We start from the raw sequence: 24,105 nt of genomic DNA, 5'->3' as shown, positions 1-24,105 counted from the left end.
AGATCAATTACATTTGGTTTATGATAAATTTTATGATGTACATGTCAGTGACAGTCTGACATGTTTTATTTGACCTTGACCTCAATTTTGCAGCTCATTGCTCAATTTTAAGTTTTTGTATTTTGGTCTGTGTTTAGCTCACCGGGCACGAAGGGCCAAGTGAGCTTTTCCCATCACTTGGCGTCCGGCGTCAGTTGTCGTCCGGCGTTAACTTTTACAAAAATCTTCTCCTCTGAAACTACCAGGCCAAATTAATCCAAACTTGGCCACAATCATCATTGATGTATCTAGTTTAAAGTTTGTGTTTTTTGACCCGGCCAACCATCCAAGATGGCCGCCATGGCTAAAAATAGAACATAGGGGTAAAATGCAGTTTTTGACTTATAACTCAAATACTAAAGCATTAAGAGCAAATCTCATTGGGTAAAATTGTTTATTAGCTCAAGATCTATTTGCCCTGAAATTTTCAGATGAATCAGACAACCCATTGTTGGGTTGCTGCCCCTAAATTGGTAATTTTAAGGAAATTTTACTGTTTTTGGTTATTATCTTGAATATTATTATAGATGGAGATAAACTGTAAACAGCAATAATGTTCAGCAAAGTAAGATTTACAAATAAGTCAACATGACCAAAATGGTCAGTTGACCCCTTTAGGAGTTATTGCCCTTTATAGTCAATTTTTAACCATTTTTTGTAAATATCCATGATCTTTTACAAAAATCTTCTCCTCTGAAACTACCAGGCCAAATTAATCCAAACTTGGCCACAATCATCATTGATGTATCTAGTTTAAAGTTTGTGTTTTTTTGACCCGGCCAACCATCCAAGATGGCTGCCATGGCTAAAAATAGAACATAGGGGTAAAATGCAGTTTTTGACTTATAACTCAAAAACTAAAGCATAAAGATGAAATCTCATTGGGTAAAATTGTTTATTAGCTCAAGATCTATTTGCCCTGAAATTTTCAGATGAATCAGACAACCCATTGTTGGGTTGCTGCCCCTAACTTGGTAATTTTAAGGAAATTTTACTGTTTTTGGTTATTATCTTGAATATTATTATAGATGGAGATAAACTGTAAACAGCAAGAATGTTCAGCAAAGTAAGATTTACAAATAAGTCGACATGACCAAGATGGTCAGTTGACCCCTTTAGGAGTTATTGCCCTTTATAGTCAATTTTTAACCATTTTTTGTAAATATCCATGATCTTTTACAAAAATCTTCTCCACTGAAACTACCAGGCCAAATTAATCCAAACTTGGCCACAATCATCATTGATGTATCTAGTTTAAAGTTTGTGTTTTTTGACCCGGCAAACCATCCAAGATGGCCACCATGGCTAAAAATAGAACATAGGGTTAAAATGCAGTTTTTGGCTTATAACTCAAAAACTAAAGCATTTAGAGCAAATCTGACAGGGGTCAAATGTTTATCAGCTCAAGATCTATCTGCCCTGAAATTTTCAGATGAATCAGACAACCCATAGTTTGGTTGCTGCCCCTAAATTGGTAATTTTAAGGAAATTTTACTGTTTTTGGTTATTATCTTGAATATTATTATAGATGGAGATAAACTGTAAACAGCAATAATGTTCAGCAAAGTAAGATTTACAAATAGGTCAACACAACCAAAATGGTCAGTTGACCCCTTTAGAGTTATTGCCCTTTATAGTCAATTTTTAACCATTTTTCGTAAATATCCATGATCTTTTACAAAAATCTTCTCCACTGAAACTACCAGGCCAAATTAATCCAAACTTGGCCACAATCATCATTGATGTATCTTGTTTAAAGTTTGTGTTTTTTGACCTGGCCAACCATCCAAGATGGCCGCCATGGCTAAAAATAGAACATAGGGGTAAAATGCAGTTTTTGACTTATAACTCAAAAACTAAAGCATTAAGAGCAAATCTCATTGGGTAAAATTGTTTATTAGCTCAAGATCTATTTGCCCTGAAATTTTCAGATGAATCAGACAACCCATTGTTGGGTTGCTGCCCCTAAATTGGTAATTTTAAGGAAATTTTACTGTTTTTGGTTATTATCTTGAATATTATTATAGATGGAGATAAACTGTAAACAGCAAGAATGTTCAGCAAAGTAAGATTTACAAATAAGTCGACATGACCAAGATGGTCAGTTGACCCCTTTAGGAGTTATTGCCCTTTATAGTCAATTTTTAACCATTTTTTGTAAATATCCATGATCTTTTACAAAAATCTTCTCCACTGAAACTACCAGGCCAAATTAATCCAAACTTGGCCACAATCATCATTGATGTATCTAGTTTAAAGTTTGTGTTTTTTGACCCGGCCAACCATCCAAGATGGCCGCCATGGCTAAAAATAAAACATAGGGGTAAAATGCAGTTTTTGGCTTATAACTCAAAAACCAAAGCATTAAGAGCAAATCTGACAGGGGGTCAAATTGTTTATCAGGTTAAGATCTATCTGCCCTGAAATTTTCAGATGAATCAGACAACCCATTGTTGGGTTGCTGCCCCTAAATTGGTAGTTTTAAGGAAATTTTACTGTTTTTGGTTATTATCTTGAATATTATTATAGATGGAGATAAACTGTAAACAGCAATAATGTTCAGCAAAGTAAGATTTACAAATAAGTCAACATGACCATAATGGTCAGTTGACCCCTTTAGGAGTTATTGCCCTTTATAGTCAATTTTTAACCATTTTTTGTAAATATCCATGATCTTTTACAAAAATCTTCTCCACTGAAACTACCAGGCCAAATTAATCCAAACTTGGCCACAATCATCATTGATGTATCTAGTTTGAAGTTTGTGTTTTTTGACCCGGCCAACCATCCAAGATGGCCACCATGGCTAAAAATAGAACATAGGGGTAAAATGCAGTTTTTGACTTATAACTCAAAAACTAAAGCATAAAGATGAAATCTCATTGGGTAAAATTGTTTATTAGCTCAAGATCTATTTGCCCTGAAATTTTCAGATGAATCAGACAACCCATTGTTGGGTTGCTGCCCCTAACTTGGTAATTTTAAGGAAATTTTACTGTTTTTGGTTATTATCTTGAATATTATTATAGATGGAGATAAACTGTAAACAGCAAGAATGTTCAGCAAAGTATGATTTACAAATAAGTCGACATGACCAAGATGGTCAGTTGACCCCTTTAGGAGTTATTGCCCTTTATAGTCAATTTTTAACCATTTTTTGTAAATATCCATGATCTTTTACAAAAATCTTCTCCACTGAAACTACCAGGCCAAATTAATCCAAACTTGGCCACAATCATCATTGATGTATCTAGTTTAAAGTTTGTGTTTTTTTGACCCGGCCAACCATCTAAGATGGCCACCATGGCTAAAAATAGAACAATGGGATAAAATGCAGTTTTTGGCTTATAACTCAAAAACCAAAGCATTTAGAGCAAATCTGACGGGTGAAATTGTTATCAGGTCAAGATTAATCTGCTCTGAAATTTCCATATGAATCAGATAACCCATTGTTGGGTTGCTGACCCTGAATTATTAGTTTTAAGGAAATTTTGCTGTTTTTTGGTTATTATCTTGATTATTATTATAGATAGAGATAAACTGTAAATAGCAATAATGTTCAGCAAAGTAAGATTTACAAAAAAGTCAACTTGACCGAAATGGTCAATAGATCCGATTAGGAGTTATTGTCCTTTATAGTCAATTTTTAACAATTTTCATAAAATTTGTAAATTTTTACGAACATTTTCCACTGAAACTTCTGGGCCAAGTTCATTGTAGATAGAGATAATTGTAAGCAGCAAGAATGTTCAGTAAAGTAAGATGTACAAACACATCACCATCACCGAAACACAATTTTGTCATGAATCTGTCTGCTTCATTTGTTTAATATTCACATAGACCAAGGTGAGCGACACAGGCTCTTTAGAGCCTCTAGTTATAATTCTACATTTGTACTATGAGCAATAGGTCAACTTTATTTGGTCAAATTGGTGTAAGGAATGAATGTAAGGTGTATATGTCTTTCTGGAAATTATTATCTGACCATGACCTCATTTTCATGGCTCATTGGTCAATCTCAAGTTTTCATGGTTAAGTATGGGTATTAGATACCACATGCAATACAGTGTACAAAATATAGTTAATTTTACAGTCTTGAATAATGTTTTGTGGAATGCATCAGTAGAAAACTCAACATGCTCAAAATCTACACAATCTTGCAGTTCTCAGGGAAAGACCATGATGCTTTAGTCCTTGACAATATAAATAAAGACATTTTCAATGTGATTTTAAAGATACAAAAAGATACATAGTATTAAAAGAAAACATAACCCAACAATACTAAAAAAAACAAGACAATTGATGGTCAATGTTTCAATGTACATTTTATGAATATGTTGCCAATGTAGTAATTTTAATCAATAGTCATTTGTAAAAATTATATGTCTTTATTAGGTACGCATACATGGCATAGATGGATAAAATAGAGGATTTGTGTGCCTAGTGGGAAGAGACAATGAAAAAAAGCAGAGCTGTTTATATGTTACTATGCTTTACCATCATCAATGCTGTAGTATGTATGGTTTTATACCATATGTTAGATGTTAGACCAAGAACACAGATAACACAGGCTGTCAAATGGATGTATAAGGTATGCAATGTTTCTTTTAACAAACTATTGGTGTATTTTCATCCACTTAGCATTGACTATTAAATCAGACATTTTGTAGTAGTTTGTACATCTATACTTTTTAAGGAACAAACTTTTACAAATGAACAAGTGTTAGTTATAGTGTTGCTTGTATATAAGTAAAACAGTACTAAAAAATCAGGATTAAAGAATATTTGCATCAGCTGAGTGTTCACAAATTAATGTATATAAAAAGCATGACTGTTGATTTTATTATTGTTGGCAGTACTTTCTGAATAAGATTTCAAACAGCAGTACACATACATCTTGTGCAAAGCCAGATGAACAATGGTAAATAAACAGTCGATGTCAGATACGATGTACATGTATGTTATTTTGGTCACTAGTAACTTTTAAATTCATAAGATTAGTAAGGCCATCACACAATGTAGATGTTGAAATGACCCCTGCCTGGCTTAGTTACATTTTTTCTGTTTATATGAAATGATTTTGTAATTTATTTAAGGAATATATTAGTAATGACCATCAATGTTTTACTGAACCTAACAGTGGTATAACTGAAGTTCATGTCACAAATGTAAATAAAAAGTACTACAGGGACCATTTGATGTGTTCAGTTAATGAACAGTCTGAGTGGGAAGCAGATATCATTGTAAGTAAAGCTTGTACTAGATTTTATAGAGTTATTGCCCTTAAATGACAATTTTTAAAATTATTTTTCGATTATTTTTTTTTACCGGTTTCTCAAATACAGTAAAAGAAAATGAAATATTTGATTAAGATAGTCATATATGTAACACTCAGAAACGTGTCCGATTCCCCCAAACATGTCTAGTTGAAAACAGCGCCAAAGCGTGTCATTTGTATAAACGCCCAAACGAGTCTATTTCTCAACTAACCCCCAAACGTGTCCAACTCCCAAAACGTGTTCATTCATATCAAGCGTTATGTTGCTAATGTTTGTGTCATTTTGGTCTTTTGTAGACAGATGTCTCATTGGCAATAATACCACATCTTCTTTTTAGCTCACCTGACCTGAAAGGTCAAGTGAGCTTTTCTCATCACTTGGCGTCCGTCGTCCTGCATCCGTCGTCCGTAAACTTTTACAAAAATCTTCTCCTCTGAAACTACTGGGCCAAATTTAACCAAACTTGGTCACAATCATCCTTGGGGTATCTAGTTTAAAAAATGTGTCCGGTGACCTGGTCATCCAACAAGATGGCCGCCATGGCTAAAAATAGAACAAAGGGGTAAAATACAGTTTTTGGCTTAGAACTCAAAAACCAAAGCATTTAGAGCAATTTGACAGGGATAAAATTGTTGTTCAGGTCAAGATCTATCTGCCCTGAAATTTTCAGATGAATCTGACAACTCGTTGTTGGGTTGCTGCCCCTGAATTGGTTATTTTAAGGAAATTTTGCAGTTTTTGGTTATTATCTTGAATACTATTACAGATAGAGATAAACTGTAAACAGCAATAATGTTCAGCAAAGAAAGACCTACAAATAAGTCAACATGACCAAAATTGTCAGCCAACCCCTTAAGGAGTTATTGCCCTTTATAGTCAATTTTAAACCACTTTTCATCATTTTTAGCTCACCTGGCCCGAAGGGCCAAGTGAGCTTTTCTCATCACTTGGCGTCCGGCGTCCGTCGTCGTCCGTCGTCGTCGTCCGTCGTCGTCCTGCGTTAACTTTTACAAAAATCTTCTCCTCTGAAACTACTTGGCCAAATTTAACCAAACTTGGCCACAATCATCATTGGGGTATCTAGTTTAAAAATTGTGTCCGGTGACCCCGCCAACTAACCAAGATGGCCGCCATGGCTATAAATAGAACATAGGGGTAAAATGCAGTTTTTGGCTTATAACTCAAAAACCAAAGCATTTAGGGCAAATCTGACATGGGGTAATATTGTTAATCAGGTTAAGATCTATCTGCCCTGAAATTTTCAGATGAATCTGACATTCCGTTGTTAGGTTGCTGCCCCTGAATTGGTAATTTTAAGGAAATTTTGTTGTTTTTGGTTATTATCTTGAATATTATTTCAGATAGAGATAAACTGTAAAAAGCAATAATGTTCAGCAAAGTAAGATCTACAAATAAGTCAACATGACCAAAATGATCAGTTGACCACTTTAGGAGTTATTGCCCTTTATAGTCAATTTTTAACCATTTTTCGTAAATCTTAGTAATCTTTTAGAAAAATCTTCTCCTCTGAAATTGCTGGGCCAAATTATTTGGAACTTGGCCACAATCATCATTGGCGTATCTAGTTTAAAAATTGTGTCCGGTGACCCCGCCAACTAACCAAGATGGCCGCCATGGCTATAAATAGAACATAGGGGTAAAATGCAGTTTTTGGCTTATAACTCAAAAACCAAAGCATTTAGAGCAAATCTGACATTGGGTAAAATTGTTAATCAGGTTAAGATCTATCTGCCCTGAAATTTTCAGATGAATTGGACAACCTGTTTTTGGGTTGCGGCCCCTGAATTGGTAATTTTAAGGAAATTTTGCTGTTTTTGGTTATTATATTGAATATTATTATAGATATAGGTAAACTGTAAACAGCAATAATGTTCAGCAAGGTCAGATTTACAAATAAGTCAACATGACCAAAATGGTCAGTTGACCTCTTTAGGAGTTATTGCCCTTTAAAGTCAATTTTTAACCATTTTTCGTAAATTTTATATATCTTTTACTAAAATCTTCTTCTCTGAAACTGCTGTGCCAAATTGATCCAAACTTGGCCACAATCATCTTTGGGGTTTCTTGTTTAAAAAATGTGTCCGGTGACCTGGCCATCAAACCAAGATGGCCGCCACGGCTAAAAATAGAACATAGGGGTAAAATGCAGTTTTTGGCTTATAACTCAAAAACCAAATAATTTAGAGAAAATCTGACATGAAGTAAAATTGTTAATCAGGTCAAGATCTATCTGCCCTGAAATTTTCAGATGAATTGGACAACCTGTTTTTAGGTTGCTGCCCCTGAATTGGTAATTTTAAGGAAATTTTGCTGTTTTATATTGAATATTATTATAGATATAGGTAAACTGTGAACAGCAATAATGTTCAGCAAAGTAAGATCTACAAATAAGTCAACATGAACGAAATGGTCAATTGACCCCTGTAGGAGTTATTGACCTTTGTAGTCAATTTTCAATCTGCTTCCTTTGTTTAATATTCACATAGACCAAGGTGAGCGACACAGGCTCTTTAGAGCCTCTAGTTTGTAACTTGTACAAAAATCTTCTCCTCTGAAACTACTGGGCCAAATTTAACCAAACTTGGTCACAATCATCCTTGGGGTATCTAGTTTAAAAAATGTGTCCGATAACCCCGCCTTCCAAACAAAATGGCCGACATGGCTAAAATTAGAACATAGTGGTAAAATGCAGTTTTTGATTTATATCTTTGAAACTAAGACATTTAGGGTAAATCTTTCAAGATGTAAATGTCCATCAGAATAACACCTATTCCCTCACAAATTTTTAGATGAATCTGACAACTTGTTGTTGGGTTGCTGCCCTAAAATTGTTAATTTTAAGGAAATTTTGCAGTTTTTGGTTATTATCTTGAATACTATTATAGATAGAGATAAACTGTAAACAGCAATAATGTTCAGCAAAATAAGATCTACAAATAAGTCAGCGTGATCATAATTGTTAGAGGACCCCATAAGGAGGTATTGCCCTTTATAGTCAATATTGAACAACTTTTCGTCATTTTTGTAACTTGTACAAAAATTTCTTTTCTAAAACTATGGGCCATTTTTAACCAAACTTGGCCACAATCATAACTAGGGTATCTATAAAAAAAAGTGTCTAAAGACCCAACCTACCAACCAAGATGACCGACATCAGTAAATACAGTAACAGGTGAGCGACACAGGCTCTTGAGAGCCTCTAGTTTATATTATATTGTTATTGCTATTTCATTAACGTATTCTAATTTAACCATTTCATTAAAAATATGAATAAGTTTGCTGGTTGCTGGTACTTTTTCAAATCGGCTGTATTAAACTGGGTTTAAGTGGGGGCGTCATTTCGGCTATATTGCATGTAAATTGTAGGCAACTATGTTTAGTTAAACTGTACAAATAACGGTTTAAAGTGTCCCTTTCTCTGTGCATTAAAAAGTTATTGTTTCATCTAATTATGCAACTGGACAATTCGCAATCAACAATTTAAAGTTAATTTATTCAGTAGAACTGAAAAAACATTGAAACGTGTATGTTTTCTTTAAATATGCATGAAATACTGGCAACTGGACAATTCGCAATCAACAGTCTAAAGTTAATTTATTCAGTAGAACTGAAAGAACATTAAAACTTGTATTCAAGTATTTATAGATATGCAAATGATATAAGAATTATTTAATAATAACAGATTAATTTTGCAATTATCATAATCAATAAAAACCTACATCGAACTAACTTAATCTGATAAATGACAACTTCATCACGTGTATCTCCCATCAAAGAATTACCGTTAATGTTATCAGCGATTTTTAGCTCACCTGACCTGAAAGGTCAAGTGAGCTTTTCTCATCACTTGGCGTCCGTCGTCCGTCGTCCGTAAACTTTTACAAAAATCTTCTCCTCTGAAACTACTGGGCCAAATTTAACCAAACTTGGCCACAATCATCCTTGGGGTATCTAGTTTTAAAAATGTGTCCGGTGACCTGGTCATCCAACCAAGATGGCTGCCATGGCTAAAAATAGAACACAGGGGTAAAATGTATATTTTGGCTTATATCTTTGAAACCAAAACATTTAGAGCAAATCTGACAGGGGTAAAATTGTTGATCAGGTCAAGATCTATCTGCCCTGAAATTTTCAGACGAATGGGACATCTTGTTGTTGGGTTGCTGCCCTAAAATTATTAATTTTAAGGAAATTTTGCAGTTTTTGGTTATTATCTTGAATACTATTATAGATAGAGATAAACTGTAAACAGCAATACTGTTCAGCAAAGTAAGATCTACAAATAAATCAACATGATCAAAATTGTTAGAGGACCCCTTTAGGAGTAATTGCCCTTTATAGTCAATATTGAACAACTTTTCGCCATTTTTGTAACTTGTACAAAAATCTTCTTTTCTGAAACTATGGGCCAAATTTAAACAAACTTGGCCATTACTAGGGTATCTATTTTAAAAAAGTGTCTAATGACCCCACCTACCAACCAAGATGACCGACATCAGTAAATACAGTAACAGGTGAGCGACACAGGCTCTTGAGAGCCTCTAGTTTAATTAGGAGATACATGTTTTAGCGCTAAAAGACGTGTGACGTTTTGACATTAAATATTGGACACGTTTAGGCGAATAACAATTATCGGACACGTTTGGGGGTTATGAAATCGGACACGTTTGGGGAACATTGTGCATTTCGGACACGTTTAGGGAGAAAAGACACGTTTGGGGGAATCGGGCACGTTTGGGGGGAAGGACAGGTTTGGGAGTGTTATACTGACACTGTATAACTTCAATAGTCAAAAACAAACTAACAATGCCATGGCATAGAAGTAAAAACTACAAAAGACAAAGAACAGTTAACTTAAGACAGTGATAAAAAAAACAAAAAATCAGAGGGTTATCAAAAGTGTTTCACAAGGATAAACAGATCATGCTCCACATGTTTCACCTATCAAGTAGTTCATACCAGTACCTGGTGATAAGTCTAATTTGGTAGATCACATTTTAAGAAAAGAGGATGGGATGCGACAATTTGAACATATCTGTAGTCATCTGTGAAACAGATATTCCTTCAGAGTCAACTACATGTAACTGGTGATGGGTCCATAAAATTTTTGAAAGGATGAAACTGAATGTAACAAAATTGTTCAGAAATACAATTGATTTGTTTTGTGACTTTAAAATTTAGGCATAGTTTTCATGTTTTTAGATCAGAAAGTCAACTTTATTTGGTATGTAGAATTGCAGTAATATGTACATTTCCTGCTAAGAAGGATCACCTGATATTTACCTCATTTTCATGGTTTATTTAACAATGTTAAGTTTTCTTGATCATGTTGATGCATATAATGGAACCTTTCATTTTGGTAGGGCCACATAGTTGAAGGTAAAAAAGAACTTTAAAGGCAATACTTTTTAAAAGTGTAAAAGGAAGTTGACATGCTGGTTGTTCAATTGCATACACATTGAAATTTCAATGTTTCCACGAGGATCTACTAATAAAGGGAGTAAAACTTTGAAAAAAATTGAAGCAATCATTTCAAGCAAATAAATATACCACAAGTAGACTGTAAGTATATTGGTTTTCTTTTGCAGATGGAAAAAGAACTTGATAAGTTGAGAATATCCTACCCAAAATATGTTTACCCAGTCAGTGGATATCTCCAACTTATAACTGTGGATAAATGGAACATCAAAAAGTTGAAGGTCATCATTATGCCTCATTCTCATATGGATCCAGGTAAGGCTGAATCTTATTTTACTGCATACAATCTCTAATACTGGGAAAACTAAAGTTCAATTGAACTAAACTTTAAAAGCCTATTGTTAAAAACCAACAAGAAAAGAAGTGTTTAACCATTGATTCCATATAGCTTTGCATTATGCCTTAAGAATCAAATATGCTGTTTAAACTTTGTCAAAAAGAAAAGCTGATTTGATGATGAATCTCCTTTTATCAAATGTTCCTTTGGTTTTTTTCGTCTAGGGCAAAAATGCCACACATGTGTCATACGTGTACTTAAAACGCATGTGTCATGGGTTTGTTACATGCGCAATACACATGTTCCTTGACACACATGGGAATCCTGCTTGGTACACTTGCGTAACATGCCCATGTGAACCACATGTGTTAGATAATGCATGTGCCACATGCGATATTTGCATGTGTAATGCATGTTACACAGACAAATTTTTGTTGACATGTAGGTTAAATTTTTCACATGATTTTTGTGTTATGGTCTATGGATAGTTGTCCCGTTCCTAATCATATCACATCTATTTCAAATGTATATTCTAGTGTATTTCTTAGATACTAATAATACCAAAAATTTAGTACTATGATACTTAAGTCAAATTAACAGCAGCAACCATTTTAACTGATTATAATAATAGTATGAAACTTTGCTCATACTATGTTTTGAATTGAAGCTAGGTAAATGGTTTGGAGTAAAGACTTATTAGACACTAATTTATTTTTTTCAGGTTGGAAGTCAACTCTTCAAGGTTACTTCACAACTTATGGGAAAAACATCCTAAACAATATCATATCAATGTTGTCTAAGAACAAGAGTACCAAATTTATATGGTCAGAAATGGTCTTCTTATCAGAATGGTGGAATCAGGCAAGTCAGGACAAGAAAGATGATCTTAAACGGTAAATTGACGTTTCCATTTGTCCTTATTTAAGAAATGTATTGTAAGGTAGAGACATGTTCTATTTACGTATATATTGATGACAAGAAAAGTGGTTTTAAAAGGGAAAAGAAAGTGTGGTTTTGAATTAAAAAAAAATGATATCTGTTTAAAGTTCTCGAATAAATACTTTCTATAATAGAATTTTGAACATATCTTTCTTTTCAATTTAGATTGCTTGATAATAAACAGTTAGAGATAACAACAGGGGGATGGGTGATGACAGATGAAGGAACAGCCCATTACACTGCCATGCTCGATCAACTGATAGAAGGTCATCAATGGCTTCAACAAAATTTAGGTAACAATTACTTCAAATTTTAGATTTTTGAGTTCAATTTGAATGATTACAACTGGTAATTACAGTGTAAGTTCTCTAGTTGAAGTGTATGGATATCTATGAAAGGAGTAGGTCCGGGAAGGACCGATTTAGGCCTCAAATTTCAGGTTCAATTGACGAAATATTTTGACCGCTTTTTAAACACTTAAGTGTCTATTTCATTTGATTCAATTAGTTCATGTGAAAGATTTTAACTGATTTAGTCATTAAATACGATCGATTTCAAGCTCAAATATGGAAAATCTACCAAATATGCAAAAAAATGTCACTTTTCAGATGGTTTTTGTCAAACATGAATGTGGCCGCATCCGTGTTCATCCTCAAACTTTATATATGTTATGTATTATCATCAAATACAACTTACATTTCAAAATAAAGGATGAACACGAATGCGTTCACTTTCGTTTTACACGGAAACTGTCTAAAATTTAACTAAAATGCTAGAATTGCGAAGATTTCAGTAATTTAGCATGACTTAATGATGCTAGTACCCGATATATGTGCATTGTATTGTCAAATACAGCCCATGTTTATATAGCAGAAGCATTCTTCTGTCCAATAAATAACTTAAAGTTTACATTTTAACAATTTTGTAAAACTGGTATATTTTGGGGCAAAAAAGGGAGACACTGGACCTACTCCTTTTATAAAAATGTTCAATACCACAAAAAGGTTGAGATTGTTTTTGGGGATTATGGTCCCAACATTATTAATTTTCTGTTTAAAGCTTCATTGGATTTTCTTCTTATGTTTATATCCAGATTATAATTGATGCATTGCGTATTTACTAAGAATCTTTGACATAAAGTACAAGTAACAAATATGTTTATTGTAGGTATACATCCAACCGCTGGATGGTCAGTAGATCCATTTGGTCATTCTCCAACCATGGCCTATCTTTTGAAACGTTCTGGCATTAACAGCATGGTTATTCAGAGAATTCATTACAGTATCAAAAAACATCTAGCAGAGCAGAGAAGTTTGGAATTCTTCTGGAGACAGGGCTGGGGTAATTTTAATGTTTCATGGATTTATCAAAATCCTGTTGGAAAATAATAGTCAACAAAAAAAGCAAAACTTTTAAACTGATAACTGCCGGTCATGCAATGTTCATTTAAGAAAGAGCTTAAAGACTATAATGTTTTTCTTTATATAAGAAATAAAAAATACTTGGATTATGGAGCAAAATTGATATTGATATTTTGCAAAAAAGTAAATCAACTAAACAAAAAATGTATTGACATTAATAGTTGAATAATGTAATGTGTAAACCTAAATGAGACAGCCTCCAATTGTTTGAATAATGAAGTTCGTTTTGCCCAATAGTTTATATCGAATTTAACCATGAAACCCAAATAAAAACATGATTATTAAGAACAGATGGATAATTTGCATATATTTTATTTTTTAGCTTCAACTGACTCAACAGACATATTTTGCCACATGATTCCATTTCTGTCTTATGCCATTCAGCATTCCTGTGGACCAGATCCTTATGTGTGTTGTCAGTATGATTTCTTTAAGAAACAGTGCTATAGTGGAAGCAAGAAAGTTGATGTCCAATCTGTTGATGATAACAACATAGACTCCTTGTAAGTAAATAATCATTTACTAATATACTGTGTATTAATTTCAGGTATCAGTCATCCTTATTATTAAAGCTATAAACCTAGGAAGATGTTGACTCTCATTTAGTAAGATTATTTATGCACCTCATAATATATTTACTTTTTTTAAATTATCATGTAAAGCAAGACATTAATAGGAAAAGAAATTCAATATGTGGCAAACATTCAATAACAATTTAATGTGCTGGTTAAAGACACTTTAATTTTTATTATTTTTTTTTTTAGTTGAGTTACTTTAAATTACCATATAGAATCATATTCATAACAGTGTTGCTGTGGCCATTGATTGATGACCTAAATTATCTCATTGACTGGGACAGATAAGGTGAACGTTTGTCTGTAACGACCACTGCTCACTACTAACTTATTATAAAATTTAAACTACGTGGTCACCAAAGGTTCTTAATACCTTTAATAATAAAATAATTCGAAAAATCAACCAGGAATAACCTTTATGTTTGATTTATATTATTGATATAAATCAAAACAGCAAGTTATTCCTGTTTAGTTATTGGAATTTCTTTATTTAGGTGTTGAGAACCTTTGGTGACCCCACAGTTTCAGTGTCTTTCACAAGTACATAGTGAGCAGTGGTTGTCACAGACACACATTCACCTTATCTGTCCTAGTCAATGGGATAATTTAGGTTGTCAATCAATGGCCAGAGCCACACTTTTATGAATATGATTCTATGTCCCAATATAACAGAATGTTAAAAAACAACAAATTTTGTATTTGACTTATAATTTCATCTATTAATTTTATGTTTTTATGTTAGAGGTAGACAACTGTGGGAACAATTTCAGAAGAAAGCAGAGCTTTACAGAACTGGTGTCATTCTGATACCCCATGGTGATGATGTACGGTTTGCTACAACACTGGAATGGCATAATCAGTTAAACAACTTAGAAAAGTTGATGACGTATATAAACTCAAGGCCAGATTTTCAAACAGAGGTGAGACATTCTGAAAGTCTTATACACCAAGAGAAATGAAACAATTTTATAAACTGGAGGCTGTCAATGAAAAGAGGTGGGACACTATACTGAAACTTCAAGTCTTATCTTCAATAAAAGCTGAGGCAAATTAAGTCCAATGATGCCAACAAACAGGTAGTCTTCAAAATTTATGCCTTATCTGCAAATAGACATTATGAAAAAAGTGAATCAAAAATGTTTGTTTGAGACCCTTCATATGTTTAGGTAAAAAATGCAATCAAAACACTATGGTACTGAACTTGATATTTAAATCTTCCAAGATTTATCACTACCTTTTTGATACACAAAATATAGTGCATTGATAGTAACATTCTATACATCCTATCTATGAACATTTCCAGAAATTTATTGATGTAATATATGCTTAGATATTCAAGGCAAAAATGATATAAAACTTTTCAAGAAAATTACACAACTTTTGCAGGGTGCAGGACTATAATATCTGCTCTAAAAATATAAATGATGTCATTGTTAAAGTCATCTGTAAAAAAAAATAGAGTTATTTGTACAATTTTAAAGTACAAAATTTGAATTCAGATACATACAATTTTTACCATTAGGAACTGAATTGTATCTATTGAATAAAAATGTCATGCTCTGAACCACCTATGTCTTAGTAAATTTAAGATGAATTCAGTAGGGGTATTAAGCAAGTCTTAAAATGAGAAAAGTTAGTTTCTGAATGATTGATGTCTTAAGAATGTGCACAAAACTATCTGATCTGCTTACGACTACTTCAGTTTTCTTTAGACATGTATGTTTTTCAGATGAAGTTTGTAACTTTATCAAATTATTAAAATAAAGGACATATTTGTGTTTCAGGTGAGGTTTGGAACGTTATCAGATTATTTTAATGAAGTAGCAATATCTAAGACCAGATTTCCCACGTTATCTGGGGATTTCTTTACATATGCAGATCGTGGGGAGGATTACTGGAGTGGATATTATACAACACGTCCACATTATAAACACATAATCAGACGGGTACAAGATTTACTGAGGTATTTATTCTTAAAACAGTTTCTGTCTATATGTCATTACATAGACATAATACTGGTCACTGACTCCATTATTCCAAACTGGTAAAACAAGATTAATATTCTGTGTTTCCTGGTTTAATAAAAATGTGGGCGAAAAATGAAAGAAAACAATTTAAAAATGTAGTACAGAAACAAACGCACTGGTTTTTGTCTCGTCTGGCAAGGCAAAGTACATGTATTTGTCTTTTGTGTGCATAAACAGCTTTGATAATAATTAAGTTTCAGCTAAAGTTAGTTTGATATGAACTACTTGTGATAAATCAATGATATTTTCTATAAAGTTGAATTAATATCAGAACATATCAGTTTGATGACTATATCGAAGCCCTGCCACCTAGGTCATGGTTCAGTGACTGAATTAATAAACTAATTTTTAATGCTAAGATTTCTGCTTCAGTAATTTTTAAAGGAACTATACTTGATAATGATAATTTCTATAGAGTTGCATAATTATAATTGCTGATTATAACTAATAAATCAAACTAAACTTTATAACACACTGATACTTCGTATCTACAGCGATTTAATATGGTTAATGTTTTATAACAAATAGGGTATACTTTATTCAATTCCATGTAACTTGTTGTTTATTTTAATTTTCAGGTCATTAGAGATTCTGTTTACCTACTGTCTTGCTGATGCTATAAGGAAAACAAACCAAACAGTTATAGACTCTCTTAAGGATAAAATTGGTGACCTTAGTTATATTAGACAACAGGTGGCATTGTTTCAACATCATGATGCCATCACAGGAACTTCTACATCTAAAGTTATGAAGGATTATGGGAAAAGGTATTTTAAAATACAAATTAAAGAGGATGTATGGTAAACATCCAATCAATTGAAACTAATTATACAAATTAATGTTAAATGAGAAGTTCAAGGCAATCATGTATGCAATGGACAAATTTCTTAAACATTTAGGCCAAATAGTTCTACCTAGTAACAAATTGTTAAAACACAGATAACTTAAGAACTTAATGCCAAGGTCTTGAAATGAATCAAAAACAAAAGTTTGCAAAACTTGTTTTGTGAGTATTCAGCCTTGGTTTTGTCTATCAGTGAAAATAGAACTGAAATTCAGATAAAATATACTCTTAAGCTCACCTGCCCCAAAAGCTTGCAGCGTCCATTAACTTTTACCACAATCTTCTCTGAAACTACTGGGCTAATTGTTACAAAACTTTGCCACACTCATTAACGATATTCAGTTTCTGTGTTTAATGACCTTGCCTGCCAACCAAAATAAGTGACATGGTTAAAAAAAAAAAAAGAACAAGGGGATGCAAGTTTTGTCTGATCTTGAAAACTACTATATTTTATTTGAAATAAAAGAATATTAAAGTCTACTGACTTTTTACTTACATCAAAGCTGTCACTCATCTCTTTATGAGAATTATTGCCATTCATGATGATTTTTTTTCCCCAATTTGTTTCATTTTTGGTAAAAACTTTGGTAAATTAAAAGAAGAAATTTACCCTTTACAGAAGTTAATGACCATGTTTATCCTTTTTGATATTTGGGATATGATAAAAATGATCAGCGTTATAAGTAATAGGCTATATTTGGTGTTTGGTATGATTGCTACGTGTACCCTGTCTGTCAGACCTGGTTTATCTAATGTTGACAACATTTGCATTACTCATGTTAGGCCACGGTTTTTTAATTTGTTGGTTTACGGATTTTCCCCATGAAAAAGTCGGGTCGGTCGGTCGGGAAAAAAAAAAAAAAAAAATATCTTTCAAGACAGAAAAAAAAATGCAAAATAAATATATACATTTCACCTTTCTAACTATGTTATTTTGTCATCATTTCAAAATTTAGTTCGATGAAATATTCTTGCTCAGCTGTCATAAATATCGCATGACATTGTCTAATGATTTGCCGTAAAAAAGGGGGGTGTTCACAGACAAAGACGAAATTAAATCGTCTTTTTCACAAACAAGAAAACCAAATTCGCGTAGCTCTTAATCAATTCCAGAAAACTTGGTGAGTAATGATCTTCAAAATCGAAAACTGATAAAGAAAAAATTGTAAAAAACGTCGTACGAAAATAAGTTTCAACACACGTGTCAAAAACGTAATAGACTCGTCCACGGAAAAAACAAGAATATCGGGTTAATCTAGTGTCATGCATTCCTGTATTTAATTCAAATGGACAATATCTTTTTTTTATTATCCATGAAACAAGAAAATTCTAAATGACTTGTTGATATTCAGAAATTTTACTTCCAAGGTGCTTTCCACCTGTCCACATTTGGACAAGTCTATTTCTATGAGATTATGCATCTTACAGACTGATGACAAATAAGGGAAACGAACTTATTGTGTAATGGGTTTCAAACACAGATTTAGTTTCGCAAAATTATTTGCGTAAACGACATTTCAAGGTCAGTTATAATTGATTTGTCTATTTTTAAAACCGTAAACTGGAAGTTTTATTTTTTCACAACAGAGAGTGTTATCAATTTTGTTAGTGGTTCATGCATTTCATTTCATAAAAAAAGAAGAATTTACTTATTTTTCAGGGATAATGTATTTGTTTGGGTCGGAGGGAATAAAAAAGCATGAAAATCAATTTTATTTTTATACTAGGAATCAGCAAAATCGGGTCGGCGGATCCGTAAACCAACAAATTAAAAAATCCTGGCCTTACAGACTCAACAAAAATGAAATCACAATAAGTAAACCAGGCAAGACATTTCATTGTGTACACTCTAGTATCATTATTGAATCTGACTTGGACTTATATTTTTTGACAGATTACATTCAGGATACCAGAAAGGGATCTTGCTGATTGAGAAAATGGTGTCATACTTAGCAAAGGATGAAAATGAACCAGATGTTGATGACAAAATTAGTATGGTATGGTTGTTTCTTCTCTTTCCCCCTGATTTTATTTTTGTCACCACAAGGCAACACGAAGATCAGTAATAAGATCAACAAACTAGAGTTTTTGTCATGAAGTCTATTCTCATCTACAATGTTGGAGAGTATTCGTTGTTTGATATGCAAATAGACCAAGTTGAGCAACAGAAGCTCTATAGACTTAAAATAGGTAATATTGCATATTTTAAAAAATCTCTTTTCAAGCTTAAATTTATTCTGAAAAAAAAATCTGCTGGTTAGTATTGTAGAGAAAATGAGGATATACCATTATTTCATCATTGAAGTTCTATTTAGTATTCGGCTCTTACCTTTTTTAAACAGGTCAGTGAAAACAAATTCCTCATTGTTCTAGTTTTGTTGTAGACTTTTAACTGGACACAGCCACACAAATTAATTGACCAGAGGGTTATTAATTTAAGAAGTCCAAAGTGAGTATTCTTAAATTTTTGGAAGAAATATTCTTTATTGTATAACTAATGTTGTTTATGAAGTTATAAAATAAACAAACCTAGTGTCATTAAGCATTTTCCTGACTCTCATTTGATGTTGTATAGCATTAAAATAACAATTGTATACTTGGGAAAGTTTAAGAGATAGAGGAAAACTTGCTTTATTTTCATAATCTTATAAGAATAGTTAAAATACATCAATTGCTTTTCACTTTTGAATTCCTTAAAAAATCTGTAATTTTTATTGAAGCTTTTCAATTTATTAAATTCACAGTTTCAGAATCTTAGGCATTTTGGTAAATATTTTCAAAGCATACACCAAAACGTTGTGATTTAATTTAAATGTACAATGGAGTCCCCTCTGTCCGTGCGGCCTGTGATATTGCACATTAGCTGGTTTGTCATATCAACACAGTAACACATCTATAATCTATCTTGTTGTTTTAGCCTTCCGAAGGGATAAAAAAGAATAAAATTGAAAAGTTCAAGAGTTAATTAAATATTGCAATGCCTGTGATTTACCATATTTAATTACTAATTTCCATTAAAAAAAAAAAAAAAAAAGATAAAAGTTGTTTTATTTAAGTAAAATTTATATCCGATTGAAATAATTTTTGCTCTGCATCCTTGGCAGTGTGTTTGGTTAAAACTTAGCTACATTTTGTAATACAAAATTTTTCCTTTATTCAAAATAAGCTATTTTTGGAAGGCATGCACGAAATCACCAGACATTGGACAAACTCACAGAACAGGAGTTTCCCCAATTTTGGACACACATTACACAAAATCTAGAGGATAAACCCATATAGAGTAGGGGGCCATATTGGCCGGGGACACAATTTCGCCGCTTTATGATTTTGAGGTGTAAAACACTTCAAAACATTGCTGAAATGAAAGAAATATGCCGAAAAATTATACTTTTATATCAAATATGATTATTTTTTAAACTTAATCAAAATTACAGCACTTACTGTAAAAGATCGAAAAACGGACAACGATTTTCGGTCAATTTTCTGAATGAAAAAACAGGATTTTCAAAGATTTTTTTCTTAGTAATTTTTTGACTGATTGGCCTAAATTTCTGTTTTTTTTACACCTTTGAAATGTCTGCTGTTCATCTATAATGATTTTTTTTTTATAAATATATAAAGCTGCAGTTATTTGGTTTTAAATAAATGTGTAAAAATGGCGAATATGTGTCCCCCATTAACAAAACTTCAAGAAATTTCAAACACCCTTTAATCTAACTTTACAGATGATTATTTTCAAACAAACATGTTTTCAAGCTTAGGAATGTTTTGCATTTGAAGTTATCTTCATATAGAAATATCAGTATACTTCAAAAACATATAGACCTGAACATAAACTGTAGAAAACATGTAAAGATATGGTGAAAATGAGCACCCCACTCTACAGAAGATTTTATGAAATAAAAGTATGATATGAATGTGTTCACACAATAGTGTCCAAAATGATAACCTTCCATCTGTTATTAAGGATGGTTTAGATGAAATTTGTTTTTTTTAAAAAGCAAAGTGAAAAAGTAATGAAGGTGGCATATTCACTATAGAATACACCATACACTTACTTGAGACAAGACAGTACTTTAGCTTAAAATCGTAGTAGCAGTTAGATTCTTTTTTATCTAAAATTGAAACAGAATCCCAACTTATTTAAACAATATTTATGCACACAAATTTCTAAATCTAACTAATCTTTGTTAATGCCAGACATGACATAGGTTGACCAAGTAAGTAGTTCTATATATTTGCTGAAATTTACCCATATTATTAATTTGTTTGAGTTTCAATCTAAGTTTTGCTTTGCATGTTTGTGTTTGTATTCTGGGATTTAACTAAAGCGAAACATACTGTCAGAGTGTGACTGTATTGATATCTAGAAATTGAAGATTAACTTGTCTTGTTCTTATATGTAAGAGTTGGTGAAGGGTTTGAAGAAAGCATGCCAAGAATGTTCAACTTTATGGTGATGGATTTGTTAATTATTTACATTATTAAATATCTACCTCCTGCAATAGTCTCTTCTGGGTTTTAAGCTCACCTGGCCCTTAAGTGAGCTTTTCTCATCACTTTCCGTCGTCGTCGTCCTTAACATTTTACATTTTGAACTTCTTCTAGAGAACCACTGAATGGAATGAAACAAAACATGGCATGAATGTTCCTTATGAGGTGCTGACTAAGTGTTGTTACTTTGTAGCCGATCCATCATCCAAGATGGCTGCCAGCGGGAGACTTTGTTTAACATAGGACCCTATGGGAAATGCATACAAATGACTTCTTTTAGAGAACCACTGAATGGAATGAAACCAAACAAGGCAGGAATGTTCCTTATGAGGTGCTGACCAAGTGTTGTTACTTTGTAGCCGATCCATCATCCAAGATGGCCGCCAGTGGGGACTTAGTTTAACATAGGACCCTATGGGAAATGCATACAAATGACTTCTTTTAGAGAACCACTGAATGGAATGAAACCAAACATGGGATGAATGTTCCTCATGAGATGCTGATCAAGTGTTGATACTTTGTAGTGGATCCATCATCCAAGATGGCTGCCAGCGGTGGACTTAGTTTAACATAGGACCCTATGGGAAATGCATACAAATGACTTCTTTTAGAAAACCACTGTATGGAATGAAACCAAACATGGGATGAATGTTCCTTATGAGGTGCTGACCAAGTGTTGTTACTTTGTAGCCAATCCATCATCCAAGATGGCCGCCAGCGGTAGACTTAGTTTAACATAGGACCCTATGAGAAATGCATACAAATGACTTATTTTAGAGAACCACTGAATGGAATGAAACTACACATGGCATGAATATTCCTTATGAGGTGCTGACCAAGTGTTGTTACTTTGTAGCCGATCCATCATCCAAGATGGCCGCCAGTGGGGACTTAGTTTAACATAGGACCCTATGGGAAATGCATACAAATGACTTCTTTTAGAGAACCACTGAATGGAATGAAACCAAACATGGCATGAATGTTCCTCATGAGATGCTGATCAAGTGTTGTTACTTTGTAGCCGATCCATCATCCAAGATGGCCCCAGCGGTGGACTTATTAAACATAGGACCCTATGGGAAATGCATACAAATGACTTCTTTAAGAGAACCACTGAATGGAATGAAACCAAACATGGGATGAATGTTCCTTATGAGGTGCTGACCAAGTGTTGTTACTTTGTAGCCGATCCATCATCTAAGATGGACACCAGCAGGGGGCTTAGTTTAACATAGGACCCTATGGGAAATGCATACAAATGACTTCTTTTTGAGAACCACTGAATGGAATGTAACCAAACATGGCATGAATGTTCCTTATGAGGTGCTGACCAAGTGTTGTTACTTTGTAGCTGATCCATCATCCAAGATGGCCGCCAGCGGGGGACTTAGTTAAACATCGGACCCTATGGGAAATACATACAAATGTCTTCTTTTAGAGAACCACTGAATGGAATGAAACCAAATATATCATGAATATATCTTATCTGGTGCTGACCAAGTGTTGTTACTTTGTAGCCAAATTTTATCTTTTTTTATATGAATTCAAAAACCCAAATAGAGTCAGGTGAGCGATACAGGCTCTCGAGAGCCTCTAGTTTTAATTCTTATCTGTTTTTTTGAATTTTAACATTATATTTAATTATTTGGTCAGCAGAAATTTTTTTTTATATTGTTAAAAATAGATTTAAATGCTTATATATCCATGTGTGTATATATCACTTACATGCTTTGCCTGGGCTGCATTCCATTTTTCCTGGTTGAGAACCAGTCTACAATTGTCAAAGGGGAACAACTTGTTATAAAAATGTGTATTAACAAAATCAAATCTGAAATTGACTATACTATAATGCATGAGGGTATACTTTGCAAGACATAACATTTTATTATAATAAAAAAAAATATTATAAAAAAAAAAAATTGAGAAAATTATTATTCAACATATGTTTCCAAATTGACTGTCTTATTTTATCGTGCCTTCTGTATATTGTTAATGTGTGTACAGTGGCTTAGCTGCTTATTCTACCTACCTGTATCTTAAATGCTTGAAACAAGAGTGTTAGCTTTCCATGTCCTTATTTCTTTTGACTTTGTGGAATATAATTGTACTGTATTGTTGCTTATCATACAATGACATCATATTATTTCTATGTGTGATATAATGTTTAATATTCAACTATACCGATACATGTTATATAATATGTATATAATTATAAAAAAAATACACTTCATTTTCCTTCATATTTTTAATCATTATATGTTGTGATTTGATCAGATGATGTTGAATGGAGCAAATGCATGGATTTGTTTGACAAATGGTGATGAAGGGGACTTTTTTTTCATTGAATAATACTTAAAGTGTGATAACTGTTATATGAAAATCTTTCAAATCTAGAAGTATAAAATTTGAAGGTCAACATAATATATAAAGATTTTGTCATATTGCTGCATGCACAGATAAAATTATAACCCTGATTACATGTACTGAAATTTGTCATGTTTGACTGCACAATATAAAAAAATTAATGCTATATATTGTAGGTATCTATTTCTGTATAATTCTTTGAACTTTGAAAGACAGAGTGCTGTAAAACTACATATCAACACCTTAAATGTCAAGGTCAAATCCTTGACAACAGCAGAAGACATACCACATCAAATATCACCTGTTGTAGAAAATAATATAGTGAAAAGAGGAATTTTTGAGGTAAT

The 24,105-nt window shown here is 32.9% G+C and overlaps 1 protein-coding gene across 1 annotated transcript in view; it reads left to right on the top strand.

Moving 5' to 3' along the window:
* Nucleotides 1-24,105, top strand: part of LOC134712448 (alpha-mannosidase 2-like) — a 41,714-nt gene that overhangs the window by 5,452 nt on the left and 12,157 nt on the right. Inside the window, exons 2-14 of the mRNA XM_063573986.1 lie at nucleotides 4,435-4,630; nucleotides 5,136-5,282; nucleotides 10,928-11,072; nucleotides 11,816-11,987; nucleotides 12,199-12,326; nucleotides 13,201-13,374; nucleotides 13,777-13,957; nucleotides 14,772-14,949; nucleotides 15,814-15,992; nucleotides 16,635-16,823; nucleotides 18,795-18,897; nucleotides 19,285-19,349; nucleotides 23,935-24,100. Coding sequence (XP_063430056.1) covers nucleotides 4,496-4,630; nucleotides 5,136-5,282; nucleotides 10,928-11,072; nucleotides 11,816-11,987; nucleotides 12,199-12,326; nucleotides 13,201-13,374; nucleotides 13,777-13,957; nucleotides 14,772-14,949; nucleotides 15,814-15,992; nucleotides 16,635-16,823; nucleotides 18,795-18,897; nucleotides 19,285-19,349; nucleotides 23,935-24,100 — 1,962 coding nt within the window. The 5' untranslated portion in view covers nucleotides 4,435-4,495. The remainder of the gene's footprint in view (nucleotides 1-4,434; nucleotides 4,631-5,135; nucleotides 5,283-10,927; nucleotides 11,073-11,815; nucleotides 11,988-12,198; nucleotides 12,327-13,200; nucleotides 13,375-13,776; nucleotides 13,958-14,771; nucleotides 14,950-15,813; nucleotides 15,993-16,634; nucleotides 16,824-18,794; nucleotides 18,898-19,284; nucleotides 19,350-23,934; nucleotides 24,101-24,105) is intronic.

Source organism: Mytilus trossulus, chromosome 3 (assembly GCF_036588685.1).
Source record: "Mytilus trossulus isolate FHL-02 chromosome 3, PNRI_Mtr1.1.1.hap1, whole genome shotgun sequence".
Taxonomy (NCBI): Eukaryota; Metazoa; Mollusca; class Bivalvia; order Mytilida; family Mytilidae; genus Mytilus; species Mytilus trossulus.
This window is presented reverse-complemented; position numbering and strand designations above follow the sequence as displayed.